Source organism: Chrysemys picta, chromosome 4 (assembly GCF_011386835.1).
Source record: "Chrysemys picta bellii isolate R12L10 chromosome 4, ASM1138683v2, whole genome shotgun sequence".
In the NCBI taxonomy this organism is placed as follows: Eukaryota; Metazoa; Chordata; order Testudines; family Emydidae; genus Chrysemys; species Chrysemys picta.
Genome location: NC_088794.1, coordinates 16922712 through 16946775, shown reverse-complemented (window position 1 = coordinate 16946775; position 24064 = coordinate 16922712). Strand labels below are relative to the sequence as shown.

At 40.0% G+C, this 24064-nt stretch overlaps 1 protein-coding gene and 1 long non-coding RNA gene across 9 annotated transcripts in view; one reads left to right on the top strand and one right to left on the bottom strand.

Moving 5' to 3' along the window:
- The window catches only part of LOC101936145 (C4b-binding protein alpha chain-like), a 51642-nt gene extending 44164 nt beyond the window's left edge, over positions 1-7478 (top strand). For 4 of the 5 annotated variants that reach the window (XM_065594576.1, XM_065594571.1, XM_065594577.1 and 1 more), the window contains 2 exons: positions 2199-2304; positions 4974-7478. In XM_065594576.1, coding sequence (XP_065450648.1) covers positions 2199-2289 — 91 coding nt within the window. In that variant the 3' untranslated portion in view covers positions 2290-2304; positions 4974-7478. The remainder of the gene's footprint in view (positions 1-2198; positions 2305-4973) is intronic. The other variant, XM_065594573.1, reaches the window with a different exon arrangement.
- The window catches only part of LOC101936424 (uncharacterized), a 62264-nt gene continuing 44741 nt past the window's right edge, over positions 6542-24064 (bottom strand). For all 4 annotated transcript variants that reach the window (XR_010600936.1, XR_509981.3, XR_010600935.1 and 1 more), the window contains one exon: positions 6542-17704. This is a non-coding gene — a long non-coding RNA (uncharacterized LOC101936424). The remainder of the gene's footprint in view (positions 17705-24064) is intronic.

Genomic DNA, 24064 nt, shown 5'->3' with positions numbered 1-24064 from the left:
CTTCCTGATACCTTTTCTTTTTTGCATGAGCAAGTACTGTAGCTTCTTGAGCTTTCGTTAGCCTTTGTATTCACTAACATGAAAGATTCTAGCTTTTCATCTACTGTTCTGAATGGTCCGTGTTTAACCTATTCTCAATTGGCTCTGATCATTAAGGTTAATTCACAGCTTTTTATGTGGGTAAAGACTGCCTTACTATATGGGAAAATATGTTCATTTAAGTTCATAATGCCACTACATAAATCCCTGGTGCATCCTTCAAGGTGTGGGTGTATGCAATTCTGGTCACCCATCTCAAAAAAGATATTTAAAATGGTAAAACTATAGAGAAGGGCAACAAAGGATGATGAGGGGCCTGGGACAGCTTCTGTATGAGGAGAGATTAAAAAGACTGGGACTGTTCAGCTTGGAAAAGACCCAACTGGGGGAATATGATGTACAAAATCATGACTACTGAGGAGAAAGTGTTTTACCCCTTCACATAACACAAGTACTAGGAGTCACCTGATGAAATTAATAGGCAGCAGGTTGAAAACTAGTAAGGGAATACAGCACACAACCTATGGAACTTGTTGTCAGGGGATGTCATGAAGGCCAAAAGTATAACTGGGTTCAAGAAAGAATTAAATAAGTTCATGGAGATGTCCATCAATGGCTATTAGCCACAATGGTCAGGGACACAATTCCATGCTCTGGGTGTCCCTAAACTTTCAACTGCCAGAGGCTGGGACTGAACAACAGGGGGTGGATCACTCTATTAAATTCCCCTGGTCTGTTCATTCCCCCTGAAGCATTTGGCACTGGCCACTGTCAGACAGGATACTGCGCTAGATGGACCATTGGTCTGACTAAATATGGCCATTCCAAGGTAGGCTTAGTTCTGACACAGGCATATTCCTTCCACAAGAAAATCCTATGGCCTGCTCAGAAGCACACCAGTTTTTTCCCCCAGTGATTTAGATGGTAGAACACCCTTGTGCCATTCTCATTAGTTTTTGTTACTTTGCTGCCTCCAGGGCAGCTGACATCAGTAGGGAAGACTCTGTAGGACACTGCTTGTCTTTTCAAAATATTTTATTTTTCATGTCCATCTATTCCTCAAAAGTATCTTTCATCTCATCAAGAAGCCATTTGAATAAATGTTTAACAGGTAAATTAAATCCCCCTACACACCCACAACACAAGGGAAAGAGCATGCACTTGTATGTAATGTTCTATTTTTATTTTATACAATACTTTCATATAATTCATAATACAAAATAGTAGGTAGTATAGAAAAACAAGATGTATTTATTGGGTAGTTTCAAAATTTAAATACTACACAAGTGTTTGACATTTCATTTGTATAGATTTCTAGCAAACCTGTATAGTGACAGAAGTAATTTTTTAAATTAAAAAAAGAAAATAGTGAACATTAAAACCTGACCTTGTTCTGAGAACAGTGGACCCTGCATCCATGCAGTTCTCAGGCAAGGACTGGAGCCTAACTTCTTAATTCATAAGTTGTTTCCTCTTTGTAATACCTTGCATACATTTTTCATGAGGTCCACTTTCTAGGACAAGTTGTCGTTTTTTGTTTTGTTTACTATAGTAATAAGCATTTGTTAGAATCTTGGGGGGGGGGGGGTTGGGAACACAGAACATACTTTCAAAAATATTTAGTGTAGAGAAATTCAGAGGTATGTAAAGAACAAAATATAGGGCTCATTTCACCTGCTTAAAGTTGGGCATGTGTTAAGTGCTTTGCTGAATAGTACGGTTGACTTCAGAATTTACCTTTAAGTGCTTTGCTGGATCCAGAGCATTAGCGCACCATGTGGTTTTTTCATTAAATATGCTCCATGAACTTCTGACACTTTTTTTTTTTAATGCAAGATCCAGGTTAATATTTAACAAATCAAAATGAGTTTATGCCCCCACTTGTCGTGTGTGTGTGTGGTTGGGGGGGGAAGGGGGATGATTTTAAAACAGACCATTCAACAGACTGTTTTGGCTCCAATATTTGATATAGACGAGCTTATTTTGGAAATCACTGCAGGCACCAAACTCTGTATTCAGTTTCTAAACTTCTTAAGGCTCCCATAAAAATAAATAATCTCACCACCTATTTCCCTCTTTCCTCCACTCCCTTGGGCTTAACTCACCATGCATAGAGAATATTAATCAATTAGACTTTCCCCCCCTCCTCTGCTGTTCAGCTCATACCAAACCGATGAAAACTGCAAAGAAGCATGCATTTTAAATACTAAAGTACCAGATGAAAGTGAAGCATCTGCATTAAAGAATTAATTGAAACATTAAAAGGTATATTTTGTTTAAATTTCCTTTCCACTTGAAAATGTCCAAATTAGATGGCTTATTCATATTTCCAAGGGAAATGTGGTATGTAACTGCTATGTATTAGGTGAAGACCACAAGTTATTTTCATAGGTCTTCCTGTATGGTATGTGTTGTAGTGGTTTTTTTTTTTTTTTGGTGGACTAATTCATTCTCATGTGTTACCTCCTTTGATAAAGGAGAAATATTGTCACTTCAAACCTGGTGATGTACAGTGGTCCTTATCAGATGCAATTTGGTTTTAAGTGTTTTTAAAGGCATGCATGAAATATTTCAGACTTTCATTTTAAAGTATTAGTGGCTTAAGTTTTTCAGTAATTTTATTTTCATAAAATACTCTAGTTATTACAAGGAAGTAATCATAGTAATGTAGGGCTGGATGAGACTGCAAGAGGTCATCTAGTCCAGCCCCCTCACCGAGGCAGGACCAAGTACACCTAGACCATCCTTGACCGTTTTTGTCCTATCTGTTCTCAAAAGCCTCTAACGATGGGGGTTCCACAACTTCCCTTGGAAGCCTATTCTAGTGCTTAACTATCCTTATAGTTAGAAAGTTTTCCTAATAGCCAATCTAAATCTCCCTTGGTACAAATTAAACCCATTACTACTTGTCCACCTTCAGGGGACATGGAGAACAAGTGATTACAGTCATCTTTGAAACAAAAAAACCCAAATAGTATTAAACGTAAACTACTAAAAATAGAAAGTTTTTTTAAAAAAAGTTTTGACTTGGTAAGGAAACTGTTTCTATGCTTGTTGCATTTAAATTAAGATGGCTAAGAGCAGCATTTTTCCTTTTGCATAGTAAAGTTTCAAAGCTGTATTAAGCCAATGTTCGGTTTATTTATGAGTCATCTCGATTATCCCTTCAAAAGCTTTTTTTCTCCTGCTGCTGATAGCCATACCAACTGTAAGAGGCCAATCAATTGAGATGAGCTACTTCCACCGTGTCATGTTCTCTGTATGTATAAATATCATCTTTCTGTGTGTTCCATTCTATGCATCCGAAGAAGTGGGATGTAGCCTACGAAAGCTTACGCTCAAATAAATTTGTTAGTCTCTAAGGTGCCACAAGTACTAATGTTCAGTTGAAAACATTATGGTTCTTTCTAAAGTTTACAGAGTTAAACATTTCAGTTATGAACAACCTCCATTCGCAAGTTGCTCATAACTGAGGTTCTACTGTACTTTATACAGGACCGCGAGGTTTTGTATCAATTAATTAGCAACAATTGTGGTGGTTATTACACCTCAATTGAGTCAAAATGTTTATTTCAAAATCGTCAGTTATATTTGAAACATTGTATCAGAACAAGGGACCAACCTGCTGCTTTTCACTGTGCTCAGTGATGACAAAGTTCTGGCAGTGTTAACACTCTACATTTTACATGCAGAGATAACAAAACAGTCCTTTGAAACCAGGGTTTCCCTTTATCCCAGTCTCAAATCCTACAGTATGGCTTCCAAGAAGAAGGTGGTAATGGATTGGAGATCTAACATCTCAATCCTGGCTGCTTCTAAAAGGTTTATTGGAAGGACATTAGATACCTTAAATTTTTTAACTGAAACTCTTTTCTGTATTGGAACTTTGATAAATTTTAGGTTAGTTTCAGTTGGACAGTCTGGACTACACATTACATCCCTATGTACCATTGTAGGACAGTCTTTGACTACTTTAGAATGGTGTTTCTTATTAAGACTGTAGATTAGCTTGTGCCTCTCCTCTTGTGGAAAGGAAGGTGCTCTGATCATCTTTTGTTGTGACAAATCTAGAAATAGGTAGTCGTCATTTCCGTATCTCCTGGGCAGGACACGGTGATCTGAAGTAACAGCAATAAGAAGTGTTTACAGTGGTAACTTACGAATTCCAGTTTGCAGTTGCCAGGAACTCCCCATGGGAGTCGGGAACCTAGAGCAATAACACTTCTTGGCCGTTATTCTAACCTTCTCCCCCCACAAAAAAGTAGATAGAAAGGATCATTAACATTTGGTCTGAAAGTCTCAGCTTTGTTTAATAATCCTTTAATTTTTAGATATATTCTAAATACTGACACAATCCGTTGTAGGTACACACTGGGGTTTAAATCCTCACGTGTTGGGATGCTAACCATAATGTCATTGGACCACAAAAAAGAGAATTTTGCTCAAAACTGTGTTTTTTAGGGCAGCGTTTGGTTCTTAATTTTTGCCACTGGTTCACATGCCTCCAACAGTCTTAAATATGCTTAAGGAAGTGACTTCTCAGGAGCATGGCATTCCTAGCTAATTGTCACAATGTTGGTAACTGCAAAAACACTAAGAATTTAACGCTGTTTATTTTACAATCTCTTCAGCAACCAAAATAATCCATATAACAAATGCATTTCAGGAGAGCAGAAATGCAGGATGTTGTCATTAGCAGTTATCAAGCTGCTCAAGTTTAAAAAAATAAAGAAAAAACCCAAAGTCATAAGAGCCTATTTACATTTTAACTTTTTATAAGTGTACCAGCAGCCAGTATGTCTCTGAAGTAATAGAAAAGCTGAGTTGAAAAATATCAGCAGTTTTGTTGTTACAAAGGAAGAAATATGCTAAATTACCAATTAAAACGAATAAGATTGTACAAAAAATCTAAATTCTAATTCTTGTTTTTGCAGGAAAGATGTCTCCACTTCACTTACTGCTCAATACACCTCATGTAAAACCTGATTGGTGGGGAAGGGGCAGTGGTGAAAGAATTAAGCGAAAGGACTGCATTTGCACTATATTTCTGTAGTGGAATATTTAGCCCCTACTTTCACCGGAATTGAAGATGCTTTCATCTTAGATTTTCTTCTCCTTTTGTGATTGACTGCTATAGGCATCTTTACCAAGGCAGAAAGCCAGAGCATATACCAGTGCCATCCCTTTTAGCTCACTTGTCTGTGTGTGAAATTAACTTATAAAAAGCTTTGTGTGTCTCACAGCAGCCTTGCAGCATCCTCCTGCGTCCAGAAGAGACTATGCAATGAGATTGTGCTTGGTAGGTTCTTCGTACGATTTATATCGCATGAGTGATCATATTGTTTAAATTATCTAAGTCCCTCTATTTTAGGAAGGTGACTGTGCCTATTGAGAGAGATGGTGCTTAAGTTATGAAAATTAACTTAAGTTTTGCACATTAGTTTTCATATAGGGAATAAACTTCTCTTGCTGTCCACTGCTTTTGGATATACTGTGCATCTAAATCTGGTTTTTGTAACCTTCCTGTTAAGGCAATTAATTGGTCTTGGTGTGGAACATGGGGGAGCCTGGGTAGTAATTCTGTCCCAGTTAAGGCTGCAAAGGACCTCCTTGAATGGGGAATCAAGAGCATGACCACATCAGAAACATCCTGTTGCCACTCAGATTTGCTAGATAATGAAGGTTTCCCACTGGAAGTGATGGAAGATACTTAATTGGACAAAGTGCTGGCAAATACACTCTTTTTAATTGCAATATAAATACAATCTTGAGGTGGAAGTTGGATGAGGAAACACTTTTTTTCCTTGTTGAAGGACCAGCCAACACTTGTCAGCTGAAACAGCTCAAAAAAAAAAAAATTACATTAGGGATCTTGGATGGGAAGCTTCCTACTGGAGTTGAGTTCTTGGTGCATATCTGAAATCATATACTTAAATCTGTTTTTCTTCCCAGAGAATTGGCTGCTGAGTTCAATCCAAGCTTTATGACTTGAAATGTACAATGTTATGAAAATTGTCTTGATCTATCTCATAGCAATGTGTGCCTAAGCTAATAAACCTTTTCTCTTACCACAGACCATGTAGGCAGTTCTGTTATAGGTTCACTTTCCCACAATTTAATTTTTTTATTTCAGATGTTCATTGTTCTGTATGATATGGATGTATATATTTGTATTAGATAGTACTTTATTACTGTGTTTGAATAAATAAGATCTCATAGCACTAACGTTTCTGATAAAAATGTTAGACTGTGGGGCATACTTAACAATGAAGGGCTAGATTCACAAACTTTTTGGGGCCAAAAAAATCCGTGTCTAGGCGGGCTGTGCAATGAGTCAGAAACCAGCATGTTTAAGATGCTCCTTGTATAACGTAGCCAGTAGGTGGTACAAAGCCAAGAGGTAGGTGCTAAGCTCTACCCCTCTCTGAGATTGGCACCTCCCTGCTGTGAGTCCTGTGGGGTGAAGTACCTATGCTGTATGCTGTTTTTGCAGGAAGTGGGGGGGAGGGGGCAGGGTTGCTCAAGCTTGCATGCACTCACTCAGCATTTATCCATCATGCAACAGCTTCTACATTGATCCAGCAAGAAGGAGCAAGCAAGTATGAGTGACTCAGTAACCTAATGATTAGAGCATGCACCTAGGAGCTGGACATGTGCGCCAGTGACTTTTAAAAAAATTATTCATGGTGGAACAGTTTCAACTGGATATACTGAAAGAATCCTACAGCAGACTAGGGCACTCACTGAGCAATGGCAGATCCCTGTTCAGATCCCTTCTCTCCCTCAGGGGGAGAGGGGACTTGAACCATTGGTCTCCCAGGTGAGTTTCCTTCTAACTTTTAGCCCAGTGAATAGGGTAATCTGTGCCCTCCGGTCATTTTGTGTAAGCTCATCTCTAGGGGCCTGATCCAGCAGGCAAGGTTTGAGCATGCTTACCAGCTAGGACCCCACAGATGAGTGAGAGGACCATCTACCTTTTCCTGGTTTATGCACTGTTCTCGGGCTTCAGCTTTAGTTGCCTACATCCTTGTGTGAATCTAACCCAAAATGTCGTCTACTAGTCTTTTTGCTTATCAAAATAGCTTTAACAGCTAGGACCCTGGTCCTGCAAAGACTTACTGTAAATAGTCCCACTACATATGTACAAGAAAACATTGTTACAGAGTGGGGGGGCTAGTGGGGTGGAATTGCTTTCTAAGTACAGGGTATATTAGAAATGCCTATATCAATCATTGGATTGTTTTAGAGTGCCTTTCAGTGTTAAGGGGGCAGGGGAGAGCTATTTAAAATGCAAGGCAATTGTAAAAATGCTAGTTAAAATCACACTATCTTCCTTATTTAGTACTATTCAGTTTATGAACACAAGGATTTGTCTTAATGTAAAGTCTACTATCCACTTGTATTATTATTAATAAAGAAAAGTGATTTTTTTAAGTGAAGTGTGACTCAAATTCTCCTTTGATTTTTAATAAGCAGTATGCAAAATCTGTCATCTTTTTGAAATAAGTCAGACTAGTTGTCACAATTTTATTTTTTTTAAATGAAAAAAGGTGTGTGATCTAGTTTTTCATCAATCACTTTGCTGGAGAAAAAATACTGTTTTGGGTTGTCCTGAATCAAAATGAGTTACTTGCACAGCTCTACTCCCTACATATTTTATACTATGCTCTTACTGGGTTGCAAAGTATCCCCATCCAACAGGTTGACTATTACTTCATGCAGTTTTAATCTATCTAAACACAAGTTATTGCAAGTATTAACAGCTGTAGAACTATAATAATAGACAGTTAAATTTATAGATAAATAAAGATGCTGGAAACTGGACTGGGGGAGTGAAAAGAAACCATACTTGCACCTGTCAGTCTTTACCTGAGCCAGAGGCCAATACCATCTTGATTTAAAGAAAAACTAAATCAAAGTAGGTCACCCAGATTTGAAAGACAAATCGCTGTTTTACTGGTCTGCAGAATGTAAGTCAACAAGAAGGTAGGTATTTTTTTATTTTATTTTATAATATACACAGCGGCACCTCCTTGTCCACTGAACAGGAAGAATCTGCACTACGATGTGTGTGACCCAAACACCATTCCTATCAGTTCAACAGAATACAAGCACAAATATTACATTAATACATGCTTACAGAGCAAGATGATAGTTTTGCTGACAGCATTTTGGGATCTCCATGATGTGAACATAGGTGCTTGGGGAGAGGGGAAAAACTGATTTTCCATTAGGGTTGCTTTTCCCCCTACATCATAACCGATTTCAAATGGTGCTAGACAAAAACTGAAACTCTGAACACCAAGAGAGATCGGTCAGCCTGTGTAAGAGAGATTTTCCCAGCTCAAAGAAGGGGGGTCGTCTAGGTCACAGCCACAGGTCCGTTTGAGAAAAAACTGCTGTACCAATGGTTTGACTGGATGCTTCCAGACATGCCACAAAAGCCTCTGAAAAATAATCAGGCTAGTTTCTTCAAACTACCTTAGAACTCAGTATCTTCAGTGATCCCCATTAAATATGGGAGGGTTATGGCTTTACTTGTCACAGGAGCTATTGGAAAGAAGTAATCCTTGAATTTAAAAAAAATAAACAGTAACATCTTTCTTTTCTCAAGAAAATAGCTTGAGGTTTGGTACATGAGCTTCCATCACCTACTGGTAAGAGAAGGGGTTATAATTTCAGGATGTGCTGAGTACCTGCAGCTCTTACTAACTTTATCACTACTGAAAAACAGGCCCAAAAATGAATGCCATGATTTATTATGGCACTAATGGATATATGAATTACCCATCATAACAGTCAGTCACTTAAGCTTCCCATATTGCTTATCTAGATACAGTACTAATCGCTCTTCAGTATTCATAACCTGCTAAGTGCTTAAGTTACCTTTGTGGATCCTCATCCTTCAGAAGTGTCCATAGTGAAAACACTTACTGATTTCAATAGGAGTTAAGTACCTTTGTGGATTACACTCATCCTTAATTGGGTAAAAATACATTCTAAAGAAGTTCTTCCTTGCAACAACTCTAAATATGAGTGTTGGATTTGTAAAACAGCCTGAGTGGCAAGTTTTGAAGCATCAGTTTGGTTATTTACCAAGCTAAAACTAACTTGAACTGTTGACCCATTTGATGAAGTTAGCAAGCTGCTTCTTGGATCTTCTTTTCCCATGCTGCAATTCTTGCTCCTAGAACACTGATTTCAAATGGTGCTAGATACAAAGATGGGAAAATCTAAGCCACCATGTGAAACCAGCTTCCAGAAGAAGACATCTCTGCATGGCCACCATCTAAGACAGAAAAACAGCCTTCTTCAAAGTCTATAAAAAAAAAAAAAAGCTGTTTTTTAAAATTACAGTAGTCAATACGCCACAGCTGTGGGAGCAAACTACAGCAAGTGCTGACAAACTTTAGTCTTTAGATAATAGCATTAGTCATCATATAGAATGTCAGATATAAGTACACCTCTACCCCCGATAAAAAAGAATTCAGATATAAGTCTATATATAACACAGTAAAGTGGGGCTGCACACTCCGGCAGATCAAAGCAAGTTTGATATAGGTGAAACCGCGCTCTAACGCTGTAAGAGTTTTTGGCTTGCGAGGACAGCCATCTATCAGGGTAGAGGTATATTATCAAAATGGCAAGATACCTGGTTTAAGAAAATCAAAGTTGAATTATAGCGCATACAGTAACTCCCCACTTAACATTGTTTCAATCTTGCATCCCTGCTCCATTTAAAGTTGTGCAATGCTTCGCTATAACATCATTTAGCTGCCTGCTTGGTCCACAGCTGGCAGCCCCCCTACACCTCTGCCTGGGGCAATCAGCTGGTTTGCTGCTGGCAGGAGAGAGGAGCAAGGATGCGACGTGCAGAGTAAAGGGGGTGGGGGAGAGAAGAGGTGGGTTAAGGTTGACTTGCAAATCCTGAGTGATGACGATCCTGATAGAACGCAGCTCCCAAGTGATTGGGGGAGTTGGTCATCTAATGTCTTGCTATAAAGAAATTTACCAAGAGAAAAAAAAGGAAAGCAAAACAACAATCTCTAGATGCGTTTTTTCGAGTTCAGAAAGTTCAGCAAGAGGAGCAGCCGGACAATCCACTCTCTGACTCCACCACTTCAACCCAAGCTTCATACTCGCAATGATGATTGTAGTATTGAATTGTTTTAAACAAGCTATATAAATTTAAAACTTATACCTGTATTAAATTATGCCTTTTGTCTGGCAAAAAAAAAAAAAAAATCCCTGGAAGCTAACCCCCCCCTATTTGCATGAATTCTTATGGGGAAACTGTGTTTACTTAATGGTGTAGTTATGTTCCTGAAAAATGCGAGTTTAAGCAAAACGACATTAAGTGAGGAGTTATCCATTTAACATATATAGGAAGTACAGTAAGTAAAGAAAATGAATAGCATGGCAAGCGAATATCACGGTCATGCAATGTAAATATCCACACTTCTTTTAGTCTAAACCTTGTTAAAGGATTCTTGTTCCATATTACATACCACCAAACTTTGAGCTGAGGCATTCAAACCCCTCCATTACCTTTGTCCCTTATTTCAGGCTGAGGCTTGGTCTACACCTAACACTTAGGCTTCGGCCAACCTAGGTACATCACTCAAAGGTGTGAAAATTCCACACCCCTGAGAGACACAGTTAAGCCAACCAAAGCCTCATTATGGACAACAAAGGGGGTGGATATGCTACAGAGACTGAAGGATTTCATCCTCTAGTAAGTGTTTACACTTCAGAAGGCTAGCTGCCACATGCTGGGTAAACAGACTCAGTCTCATTCACGTATCCAGATGTGTGTACAGCCACACCATCTTCCTTTCAATAATAGTGAAAATAGGCCCATATCACAGGATTTTTTTTTTAAAACCAACATACTTATAAATACAGACATGCTTGATGCATATGTAGCTTTTGGAAAGACAGAGTCGTAGGTGTTTACTAGTTCTGCATGTGCGATTTGCCAGGAATGCAAATCCATTTTTCAAGAAGAAAGCATAGGTACAGGAAGTACATCTGTCCATCTGATCTTGCTGGCTAGAGGTCTGCAGTTCCACAGACTGGCCTTCTGGGGGCAGAAAACAGCTTTGCAGTCTTCAAAAAAGATTTCATGGGAACAATGCTCAGTACCAGAAAAATAATTAAGGGCTATGAGAAGAGCACTGAAAGTTCATAGATTCTAGGATTCTAGGACTGGAAGGGACCTCGAGAGGTCATCGAGTCCAGTCCCCTGCCCTCATGGCAGGACCAAATATTGTCTAGACCATCCCTGATTAAGAGTAGGTTAGATAAATGTCTATCAAATATCTCCAGAGATGGAGATTCTACAAACTCCCTACGCAATTTATTCCAGTGTTTAACCACCCTGACAATTAGGAACTTTTTCCTAATGTCCAACCTAAACCTCCCAGGCTGCAGTTTAAGCCCATTGTTTCTTGTTCTATCCTTAGGGGCTAAGATGAACAAGTTTTCTCCCTCCTCGATACCTGAAAACTGCTATCATGTCCCCTCTCAGTCTTCTCTTTTCCAAACTAAACAAACCCAGTTCTTTCAGCCTTCCTTCATAGGTCATGTTCTCAAGACCTTTAATCATTCTTGTTGCTCTTCTCTGGACCCTCTCCAATTTCTCCACATCTTTCCTGAAATGTGGTGCCCAGAACTGGACACAATACTCCAATTGAGGCCTAACCAGCACAGAGTACAGCGGAAGAATGACTTCTCGTGTCTTGCTCACAACACACCTGTTGATTCCGGGATGCATTATGTTTGCTTTTTTTTGCAACAGCATCACACTGTTGACTCATATTTAGCTTGTGGTCCACTATAACCCCTAGATCCCTTTCTGCTGTACTCCTTCCTAGACAGTCTCTGCCCATTCTGTATGTGTGAAATTGATTTCTCCTTCCTAAGTGGAGCACTGTGCATTTGTCTTTATTAAACTTCATCCTGTTTACCTCAGACCATTTCTCCAGATCATTTTGAATTATGACCCTATCCTCCAAAGCAGTTGCAATCCCTCCCAGTTTGGTATTATCCGCAAACTTAATAAGTGTACTTTCTATGCCAATATCTAAGTCGTTGATGAAGATATTGAACAGAGCCAGTTCCAAAACAGACCCCTGCGGAACCCCACTCGTTATGCCTTTCCAACAGGATTGGGAACCATTAACAACTCCTCTCTGAGTACGGTTATCCAGCCAGTTATGCACCCACCTTATAGTAGCCCCATCTAAATTGTATTTGCCTAGTGTATTGATAAGAATATCATGCGAGACCGTATCAAATGCCTTACTAAAGTCTAGGTATACCACATCCAGCGCTTCTCCCTTATCCACAAGACTCGTTATCCTATCAAAGAAAGCTATCCGATTGGTTTGACATGATTTGTTCTTTACAAATCCATGCTGGCTATTCCCTATCACCTTACCATCTTCCAAGTGTTTGCAGATGATTTCCTTAATTACTTGCTCCATTATCTTCCCTAGCACAGAAGTTAAACTAACTGGTCTGTAGTTTCCTGGGTCGTTTTTATTTCCTTTTTTTATAGATGGGCACTATATTTGCCCTTTTCCAGTCTTCTGGAATCTCTCCCGTCTCCCAAAATATCCTATTACTAATCACTCTTTGTCCTTAATGGAAGACACCGTCTTAACTACAGAACGTTAAGTCAATTTTTTTTTTGTTGCTAAAATGGTCACGGTCTCACAATGTAGGTTCGTGAATAGGACAGCATTAAATACTCTTCTATTACTGAGCCTCTGTTTGTCCTGGAAACTGAAAAGAGCCAAACAGCACGTAAGGATCATTAGCCCAATGTGGGTAGGCTCCTATCTTTAAACCACGTTTGCAGCTGTTTAAACTGAAGACACTTCCAACTAAAAGGAAGTATTATAGCGTTTGACAGAACATTGTTCAGATCCATCCACACTGACCTACCATAGGCAACCACTGATCCAGTCATGTGTCTTGATGAATCAACTTATGGCTGACAAGTCCAATGCGAGAGTGACACAGCTTGTTACAAATTTCAGATCCATGCGTTGTCTGAGTTGGAGTCCAAGATTACAGCACACTTCCTTCTTTCTCACTTTGCTTTCATCCTCTGGGTCAAAGCTGCTTCATGAGGAGCTGCACCCATTGCCAGATAGTCCCTCCAGATTGGACAGGGTTCTGCTCACTCCTCCCAGCTTTCTACGCTGATGTTGAACGACTTCACATAATTTTTGCACACATTGTGGTACCACCATGAAAGGCGACCACTATTTAGAGCCATCTCAAAACTCGCTTTACAAAATATTCTTGGGGATACGGTCTCCTCCCAGTCTTCCGACATGACCCAGCCATCGCAACCTCCTCTTCTTGATAGTGGTTTCTGTGTGTCAGTCCTGCACACGCCAGCACTTCTGTGTTTGGTATTTTGTCTTCCCACTTAATTTCCAGGATCTTGTGTAGGCATCTCATGTGGCAGCTATTCAGTCTCCTGCTGTGCCTACCACATGTAGCCCACATTTCTGACAGCACACAAGTGCTCTTGTAGATTCGCATCTTCACCTCAGAGAAACGTGCATGGAATAACAGAAAACTGTTGACTAACAGCCCAAAATTCTTAGCTGCTTTTCCAATCCTGTTAGCTCAGTCTGAGGGTCAAGATTCCTGCCAATCATAGCAAAAGCTGTTGACGATGCCAAGAGATTTACCCTCCAGAGTGATGTCAGGTATTGGTTCTTCCACCCTTCAGTATACAATCAGTCTTCTTGAAACTAATTGTTAAGCCGAAGAGCCGAAGCTCTTGCATAACACAGAAAATCTACCGAAGAGATTTTTCAGGGAAGATTGACTGTGGGTAACCAAGGCTGCGTCTCCTGCAAACGGGAAATCTCTCAGAACCAGCTTTCTCTCCTTGGCTTTCCCTCTAAACTGAGTGATATTGAACAAGCCTCCCTCTAGTCTAGTTTGCAAATAAATGCCATCATTGCTGTCCTTAAATGCATGAAGAAGAAGGAATGATGTAGTAGATGTTAAAGAGCCCAGGGGCTAAGTAAGACACACCCATTTCACCCCGTTGTTAATGTTAAAGGCATTTGAGTCTATGTTTTCATACCCTACAGTTGCTCTCATACCTTGATGGAATGAATGATATTCTATAATTTGGGGAGGACAACCCAGTTTCTTCAGAACAATAAAAACCATTACAAAACATATTTCCAACATGGTGTGACTACTTCCACGCTGGCTAACCAAGCAAGGTTCAAGTTTTTTAAACTGGCTTTGAATAATGTTCAAAATAACACTTAGCTTTTCAGCTTGGGTACTCCTCCTAGGGCCCATCCCAAAAAAACATTTCCCAGAGTTCCAAAAGTCTCCCTATTCAGTTACTTCCTAGAAATTTATATTTTAAAATAGCTGCCTTTATCCTACCTAATCTGCCAATCTGGGTGAATCACTCCGTTTCGTTTGCTAAAAGCTGAAGTAATGAAGAGCCATACATAACTGGGCCTCATTACTAAAATTATTTTGTATAATTCCATTCTTCTCCCAGTGATTTTCCAGCTGGAACTCCACCAGCCCCTTTTCAGCCATTAAAAACATCTCCTTAGTTGAGGGTTAGACCACTGAAATGCAAAATCCTGAAACTAAGATTTGTCAGTTCATTTCATCTACGTTGCAATAAAAAATACCACCCCCTCAAGTTTCAGCAGATCACTTTTAAACACAAACCATTCACTTGGGCTTGGGAGAGAAAAGATGAACCCTTTCTTGGCTGAGTGGGACAAGCCCAAACTAGCCTAAATGCCTGCCTCTGTTAAAGACACACCTGTGCCCATTTAACACACAAAAAAAGCCCAGAAATAAACCTGAGGGAGTGGGAGATAGAGCCTTCTTTACAGCTGTCCTAGGCTGTGAAGCACACTCCTGAAAGAAATAATAATTTCATACTTGTCCTCTATAGATCCTTCTGTACGTCTTCACTCCTCTTTGTCAAAGCATTCCCTAAAGAACCTGAGAAACAGGGGAGGAATAGATGAGGGTTAAAACATAAAACAGGAGCAGGATCAAGAAAGTGGTCTGCCGACGTAGTTCATGCTAGACTTGTTGCAGTATTATTTAGTTGCTACAGGAAGGTTTATAACGTGTGATTTAGAAATCCTGATAGATGAGATTGTTTGCGCTGCAGATACAATTTGAAAAGCTTGAACAGAAATTACCCACGAAAACTAAAAATCTAGGGGTTATTAAATGAAAAATATAATTTTAAGAAAAGATGAATCAAAGAGTTAAACAATGTACTTCTGATATCCAGGGAGACTGCTGGTAGTAAGTACAACTAGGAGAGAATACACCAACTATGTCAGTAATCAGTCAACAGGTTAACAATAGAACACTTTTCTGCAGAGCAGAATGAGATATCTAAGTGTAGAGTAATTTATGTAACAGATCATGAAAATTCCTGATACATTCCATTGATGTTACAGGACCAAGATTGACAAGGAGGCTATTTAAAACAACCCCCACCATCGCTTCCTTCAGTGCCTTCTGTTTCTCATGAAGATCTCCACTAAAGAAAACAGCCGGCAACATCCAGGAGACAACAGAGAACTTCAATCAGCTAGGGGTGGGAATTTAATCAGAAAAAAGTGAATGATATTGCGAATTGTTCAAAAACACTTTACTAGATTCCCAAAAAGCCACAATCCCGCAATTGAGGAAGAAGGCCGTATTGATTAAAAAAATGCCTGGTTTAGAAAGGAAGTGACAGCAGCTATAAAAAATACAAAAAGTTATAAGAAATGGAAAAAAGGGGAAGTTGATAGTAATGAATATAAATCAGAAGCTAGAAATTGTAGAAAATTGATAATGGAAGCAAAGGGTCATAAGGAGAAGTATTACTCCTGGGGGAATTCTGCGCCACTGCGCAATGCAGAATTTTGCAGAAATTAATGTTGTGCACGCAGAATTTCCTCCCCCCCCCACAGAAATGGGCTGCAGTGCTGCAAGCCACCACCAGGGGCCACTGGATCTGGCAGAGCCCAGCTCACACATAAAAGACACTGCCAGGAGGAAGGGGAGGAGGAGCTGGAGGGTACCCGGCAGCCACAGTTCCCCGCCCGCTCTGAGAGAAGGAGACGGCAGCGCACAGGAAACGCTACACAAGCCTGGGACCAAGCATCAGGCTGTTTCTCCCTCTGGATCCCTGGGCTCTGAGGGCAGGTGTCTGGGCTAGGGGTGGCCCTGTGGCTGGGCTCTGCAGGTAGGGAGTGCGGGTACCTGGAAAAGGGGTGCCCCGCATCTGACCTGGGGGGAGGGAGTTTGGATGTATTGGCTGGGGGGGGGCACAGCTGGGCTCTGGCAGGAGGGGTTGTGGATATCTGGCCCCCTAGCTGGGTTCTGTGGGGGAGGGGGGCAGAGAAACAGGAACTGGGTTGTCATAAGGGTTTCTTTAACTCTCTACTCATGGGGAAATTTTTATTACAGACATACTTGCTGACAGGTATTTTGAAATAAATTACCAAAATAATTGAAACCGGCGTGATTATGTGGTGTTATTTTGACAAATAAAATTTGAAGCATTTTAAAATATTTTTAGGCGTCGAATTCCCCCAGGAGTAGTCTATGACCAGCAGATGTGAGGACAATAAGAAAGAATTTAAAAGTATATTAGGAACAAAAAAGAATCCTAACAAAGGTACTGGTCCATTACTAGATGGAAATGGTAGAATTGGTCAATATAAGGCAAAAAAAGCATAAGTGTTCAATAAATATTTCTGTTCTGTATTGGGGGGGGGGGAAAACCCATAACAATCTCACCATATGACGACACACTTTCCATTTCACTGGTATCATAGGAGGATGTTAATAGCAGCTACTAAAGTTAGACATTTTTGAATCAGCAGGTCCAGTTAACTTGCATCCAAGAGTTTTTAAAGAGCTGGCTGAGAGGCTCACTGCACCATTAATATTGATTTTCAGTAAGTTTTGGAACACCGGAGAAGTTTTAGAAGACTGGAAGTAAGCGAATACTGTGCCATTATTTAGAAAGGGTTAACAGGAGGAATCTGGGTCATTATAGGCCTGTCACTCCAAAATCAGTACCAGGCAAGATAATATAAATAATTTAGGACTATTATCCCTGAGCTTGGCTCTATCTTGGCTCATCAGGGTCAGTTTGACACAATTCCCTGAATACAAACAGGTCTAGTAATGCACTTTTTTGTTTCCCCCCAGTCAACAAAATTATTAGGTGGAGTTGAAACTTTTTCTGGTCACAGATAATTCATAGATTCCAAGACCAGAAGGGATCAGTGTGATCATCTATTTTGCCCTCCTGTATAACACTGACCATAGAACTTCCTCAAAATAATTCCTAGAGCATATTTTGAGAAAAACATCCCATCTTGATTTTAAAATGAAGAATCCACCACAACCCTTAGTAAGTGGTTCCAATAGTTAACTATTCTCTGTTAAAAATGTACATCTTATTTCCATTCTGAATTTTCAGTCTAGCTTCAACCTCCAGCCATTGGATTGTCTCATATCTTTCTCTGCAGATCATTTTTCTTCCTTTCCTTCCCTGGAAATTACCTCTGCTCGTCACCTTCCTCTTCCAGAGTCCATAGTTATGGCTAGCACCATGCAGTATGGTAACCATCATCTGTGGATAAAAAAAAGCACAATGATCACTGCAGGAAGTGCCATTAAAACCAGTAATTGTAACATTTGGAACTGAATGTACAGCTTCTCACTTGGGCACCAAAATTTAGGCACCCAGAATCACTAGATACTTGTGAAAATCCAGACCTTATGACTCCATATTTAAGCACCAACATTAACTGCCAGATTTTCAGAGGTACTGAACACCCACAGAGCCCATTGACTTCAATTTGACTACATTAGTGCCTCTGAAAATCAGGCCACTAATTTGTGTGTTTAATTTTCAAAGTCCATAAATAAGGCTGGATATTTTTAGTAAAAGACAGGGACAGGTCATGGGCAATAATGAAAAATTCACAGAAGCCCATGACTTATCCCTGACTTTTACTAAAAATATCCATGGGGGCTCGGAGCTCCAGGGTCCCCCTTTGCTGGTGGCTCTGAGCAGCGGGGGTCCCCTCTGCTGCCCGCGGTGGCCACCAGGTTTGGGGGTCCCCGCTACTGCTCGGGAGCTGTGGGGGTCCACCCGCTACTCGCAGCTCCCTGCCTCCACAGGTGGCAGGGGACCCTGCAGCTCCCAGAAGGCGCTGGATTCCCGGACTAAATCGCAGCCTTATGCATAAGTGACTTAGGCCTTACTCAAAACAGGACTTAGGTTCCTCGGTGGCTTAGAAGCCTAACTAAACCAAACTTTTAACCACATTTGAAAATTTTGACCAAAAGTCTCACTCTGCTATTGAACACTTACTGAGAAGTAAAGATAGCACTTCACAGGCTCAGTGACACACCCACTGAAATCAAAGGGAAGAGTCACACGGCCTTCAGTAGGGAGTTAGAGCAGATCTTTAATAACGGCTCATCTTAATAACACTGCTACTTTTACAAATTACAGCAAAGTACATATACATTTGTGCTAAAAATTCTTATAAATAATTAAAATCAAAACACTCAATCACTACCTCTACAAAAGGGACATAGATTGCCTTTAAGAACATCTACCTTTAGAATTGATTGACTTTATATTGCAAGGAACAGCACCTCTGAAGATAAATGGCTACAAGTACTATATTTCTTCAAGACCCAACAAAATAAATAATATAACAGGTCATGAGGTACAACAATTTATTTGTAACTAAATTCATGATATACAGACAACTTTTTTTTAAAACCTCAAACCCATCTTTGTCAAAACAAATGAAGGAAAATATAAATTCTGTGATATCATATGTTTGATTTTCTTTTTATATAAAATTCAGTTATTAGCTAATTCACAAAATATAATGATCCACAATGGGCCTCGCAATTAATGAGTTTCTGCTGTACATTACACACAAATTGCATTACTTTCAGATAATTATCACGTCTTTCAATTAATACTTCTCTTTCTGTTTATTAAATCATCCCCAGAGGCTTGACTTGAAAAACCTTTTCACTGTTTTTCTTATTCCAAAAATAGTAGTAGTTTGGTTCTGACATGTAAAATAACTCAGCAATTAAACCAAGGTATTGCTTTAAATTCATCTGATATTTTTGAAAACAAAAACAAAAGAAATTTTGTTACAATACCAGCATATTAACTTCCTATTTAATCTAATTACAGTCTTTAATTCTTGCAGAGGTTTCTTGACAAGAGGACTTGAATGGTAGTGAAATGAAAAGCCAAAGTTTGATAGACAAACAAAACGTTTTCTAAAACTGTATTTTTCACAATATTCCCTACTGCTGTATTGAAAACTACCTAAAAAGCTGAGTCTGACATTTACTGTGTGTTAAAAACGGAAAACAAAATATTACCTTTCTGCTGATTCTTAAGCAAATTTTTTTTTTTTTACTGTTTAACCACTGTTTGTGAAAAACTCCAGAATAGTAGGACACACTAATGTTTCCCGCTCTCCTTTTTTGTAACATACTGAGACCAATGGGGTTTTTAATCCATGTTTTCTTCAAGTCAAAGGTTCAGTTATTAAGGTAAAGCAAAGACCAGCAGAGTTTACCCAGAGTTCCTCTCCATTTGGCAGATATGCATTCCCCCCCTCTCGCCCACTTTCAAAGGTTTTACAACAGTATTGCTTGTGGTGGAACTAATTAAATTCTTAAACAAAAGTCAGAATCAATGTACTGCTTTGCAAACACACCTTCACCTTTCTTTTTCGAAAAGAAGAGAAACGTGTAGCAGAAATGTTAACTATTTTCACCTTTTCTAAAAGTCTGATCAGGTTAGAGAATATGGTAGGCAAGACATTCATTGCTTTGTAATTTGTATTTTATTTTTTGAACTTTAAAGCTTAGTTGAAAAGTGTACTGTACATTGTTGGTGCTAGTTGATGGTGCTAGTAGTTGATGCTAGCATGCAGTTGATGGGAATATTACCCAGTATGTACAAGGATAGTTGGCTGCAGATCAAAAACAATAAAAGGAAACCCCATCATCTTACATTTAAATCTGGGGCTAATCTATTTTCTTCAAATTAGAGAATATGCTATTTAAAAGTGCATAAATCCATCTGCACACTTTGTGATAAAATAAAAAGCAATACATATATATTACCTATCAGACAGACTGTAAGAAGAATGATCTGTCACAGAGTTAATCATGGGTTCAAATTGACTCTCCTTACACACCCAAAACTCCCACTGACTTCAATGGAAACTGAGTAACAGATAAGGAAGTTGACTCAAAGCAGTTGTTTGTTCCTGTGTATACCTGCCACCAACCACATAGAAATACGCACTTGTGGGAAAACTGCCCTGAAAAGGCGGTTCTGTCCAGCAAGCACTTGAATATAGATGTGTCACAACAAGCCATTTGGATTGCCCAAATGAGAAAGCAAACCTGCAGGCTGATTTAAGAGAGAGACAAAAAGGCTGATGTTTTGGGCAGCTGGAGCTCTTGGATTTGCGAGAACCCAGCCAGTTACAACATGTCCAACTCTGTAAGGGGCTGGAAACATGCCCCCCTCCCTCGAAGCTTGGTTTCTAGGAGAGTTTGTGGTAATTTGTAGCAGAGTAGATGCAGGAGTGAGCTGTTAGAACCAGGTCATGGGTGGTCAAAGCAGGAGTTAGACCAAGTCGGGTCCCAGAGGGCAAACCATGAGTCAGGAGGCAGGAGGCAGGCAGGGTCACCCACAAGGAAAAGCATATATACTCTCCTTTCCTGGGGTAAACGGTGTCCCACAGCTACAATGATCACCTGACAAGAGTGAGTATTTACCCCATGTCTATGCCTGCCTTCTGCACCTGCTTTCACTCTTACTTAATCTTTTCCTAACTAGTTATCTGTATTGTTTCCATGGAAGTCAGTAATAACATGTGCAGGCCTGGTCCTTCATGCAAAGAAAATAAATTCCTAACCTAATTTTCATAGCAAGCTGAAAGACAGATCTGAAAAAGACAGATTTTAATTCTGGCACTGATTTTTATCTAACCTTATTGCCTTTGATTCTTTTGTCTCAGTTTTATTTCCGTTAATCACCCAGAATGGGATTTTCAAAAGCTCTTAAGGGCAGTTTTCCCACAAGTGTGTATTTCTAGCTCAGAGAGGCTACAAAGGCAGAAAAATGGGGGATTTTAACTATCCCCATATTGACTAGGTACATATCACCTCAGGAAGGGATGCGGAGATAAAATTTCTAGACATAGTAAATGATGGTTTCTTAGAGCAGCTGGTCCTGGAATCCAGAAGGAGAGGGGCCATTCCTAATTTAGTCCTACCAGGAATGCAGGATCTGGCCCAAGAGGTGAATATAGCAACCATAACGTAAATCAATTTAATATCCCTGTATGGGGAAAAAATGCCCAAAAAACCCATCACAGTAGCATTTAACTTCAAAAAGGGGAACTATACAAAAATGTGAAAGCCAATTAAAAGGAATAGTCACCAAGGTGAAATGCCTGCAAACTGCAGGGAGAGTATTTAAAAACATCACAATTAAATTTATACCACTCAAATTAAATGTATACCCCAAATAAAAAATACAAAAAAAAAATAAAACAGTAAGAAACCAAAAAATGCCACCATGGCTAATCAGCACACTAAAAGATGCAGAAAGAAGCAAAAAGGCATTTTTTAAAAATGGATGTAAAATCGTAGTGAGGAAAACAGAAAGAAGCATAAAACTCTGACAAATCAAATTCTTTCTTGGCCTGCCGTATTGTACTTTTTACACTTGAAGAGAAACTAGATAAGGACACAAAAACTAACAGAAAACAAATTAAGTACATCAGAAGCAGGGAGTCTGGCAAACAGTCAGTGGGGCCACTGGATGATCAACGTACTAAAGGAGCATTCAAGGAAGTTGTGGAGAAGCTAAATGAGTTCTTTGCAGTGGTCTTCATAGCAGAGGATGTGTGGGAGATCCCCACACCCAAACCATTTTTTTAGGCTACAAATCTGAGAAAGTGTCCCAGATTGAGGTGTCAATAGAAATGGTTTGCAACACATTGATAAATTTAACATTAATAAGTCATCAGGACCAGATGGTATTCACCTAAGAGTTCTGAAAGAACTCCTATATGAAATTGTAGAACTACTAACTGTGGTATATTACCTCTCTCTTAAATCAGCCTCTGTACTAGATGACTGGAGGATAGCTAATGTGACACCTGTTTTAAATACAGGCTCCGGAGGTGATCCTTACAGACCAGTAAGCCTAACTTCAGTACCAAGCAAATTGATTGAAACTATAGTAAAAAAAACAAAATTATCAGACACAAAACATACATGATATGGTGTGAAAGAGTCAATACAGATTTTGTAAAGGGAACTCATGCCTCATCAACCTATTAGAATTCTTTGAGGAAGTCAACAAGCATGTGAACAAGGGTGATTCATTTGATATAGTGTACTTGGACTTTCAGAAAGCTCTGACAAGGTCCCTCATCAAAGGTTCTTAAGCCAAATAAGCAGTCATGGGATATGAAGGAAGGTCATTTCATGGATCAGTAACCAGTTAAAAGATAGGAAACAAAGGGTAGGAATAAATGGTCAGTTTTCACAATTGAGAGCGGAAAATAGCAGGGTCCCGCAAGGATCTCTATTGGGACGAGTGCTGTTCAACATATTCATAAATGATCTGGAAAAAGAGGTAACCAGTGAAGTGGTAAAGTCTGCTAACAGTACTAAATTACTCAAGATAGCTAAGTCCAAAGCTGACTGTGAAGAGTTACAAAGGGACAACACTAAACTGGGTGACTGGATGACAAAATGGCAGATGAAATTCAGTGTTGAAAGTAATATAGTGAAAAGTAATATACATTGGGAAAAATAATCCCAACTCTACATACAAAATATGGGGTCTAAATTAGCTGCTACCTCTCAAGAAAGAGATATGGAGGTTACAAACCTGCAACCTGAGGTTCTTCAAGATGTGTTGTCCCTATGTGTATTCCACATGTGAGATACGCATGAGCACCATGTGCCTGCATCTGGAATTTCTTGCAAGTAGTGTCCATTGTCTGGGACAAATGCCTTCGCTCTCCTCATGCTCCCCACCAAGGGCACTAAGGGCAGTGTGGGCCAACGCCTCGCCAGTGTCCCATTCCCATCTGCAGCAGAGGAGACGGAAGACGGATAGCGGAATACAGATAGGGACCATGCATCTCGAAGAACCTCCAGTTACAGGTAAGTAACCTCCATTTCTTCTTTGAGTGATGGTCCCTATGTTAATTCCACATGTGGGAGATTAACAAGCAGTAGTCAGACAGGAGATGGGTGCAGGTACACAGAAGTGATAGCTGACTGCAGTACTGCTGTCCCCATAGCCGTAGCCACAGCTGATGACTGTACCAGGGTGTAATGTCTTGTGAAAGTACGCAAAGAGCTCCAAGTAGCTGCTCTACGTATCTCTAGAATGGGTATGTCCCTCAAAAAAACAATGGGTCTATGATGGCCTCGCTGATAGGGAGCGCCACTGGACTGGGCTCAGAGGGCTGAAGAATGTCTAGTAAGCTGTGCTGAGAAGCCTGAATTTCCTCCAGCTATATTTGTATTTCTGCCACTATCATGTGCATGAATTCTTGGTGTTGTTCTGGCAGAGGAGATGGAGTGACTGCCTCGTCTGATAACAAGATTGTTCCCGGAACCACTGGAACCGACTCCCCTTCCTCCTCTGAATATGCTGATGGAGCTGGTTGCGTATGGCTGGGTGATGGCAAGCAGGACTCATGCACTGATCCTGATTGTCTGGATTAGGACTCCCACAGTCCCTAGTATTGCCAGCAAGATGGATCAGCTGGTGGGGAGGAACTCATGGCATAGGATACCACCAAGCCCTTGGCCAACTGTGTCTGGTTGGAGGTTAGAACCCTGACCTTCTAGGCCTTCTGTCTGGGGCCACCTCTCCTCAGCGCCAGAGAGACTCCTG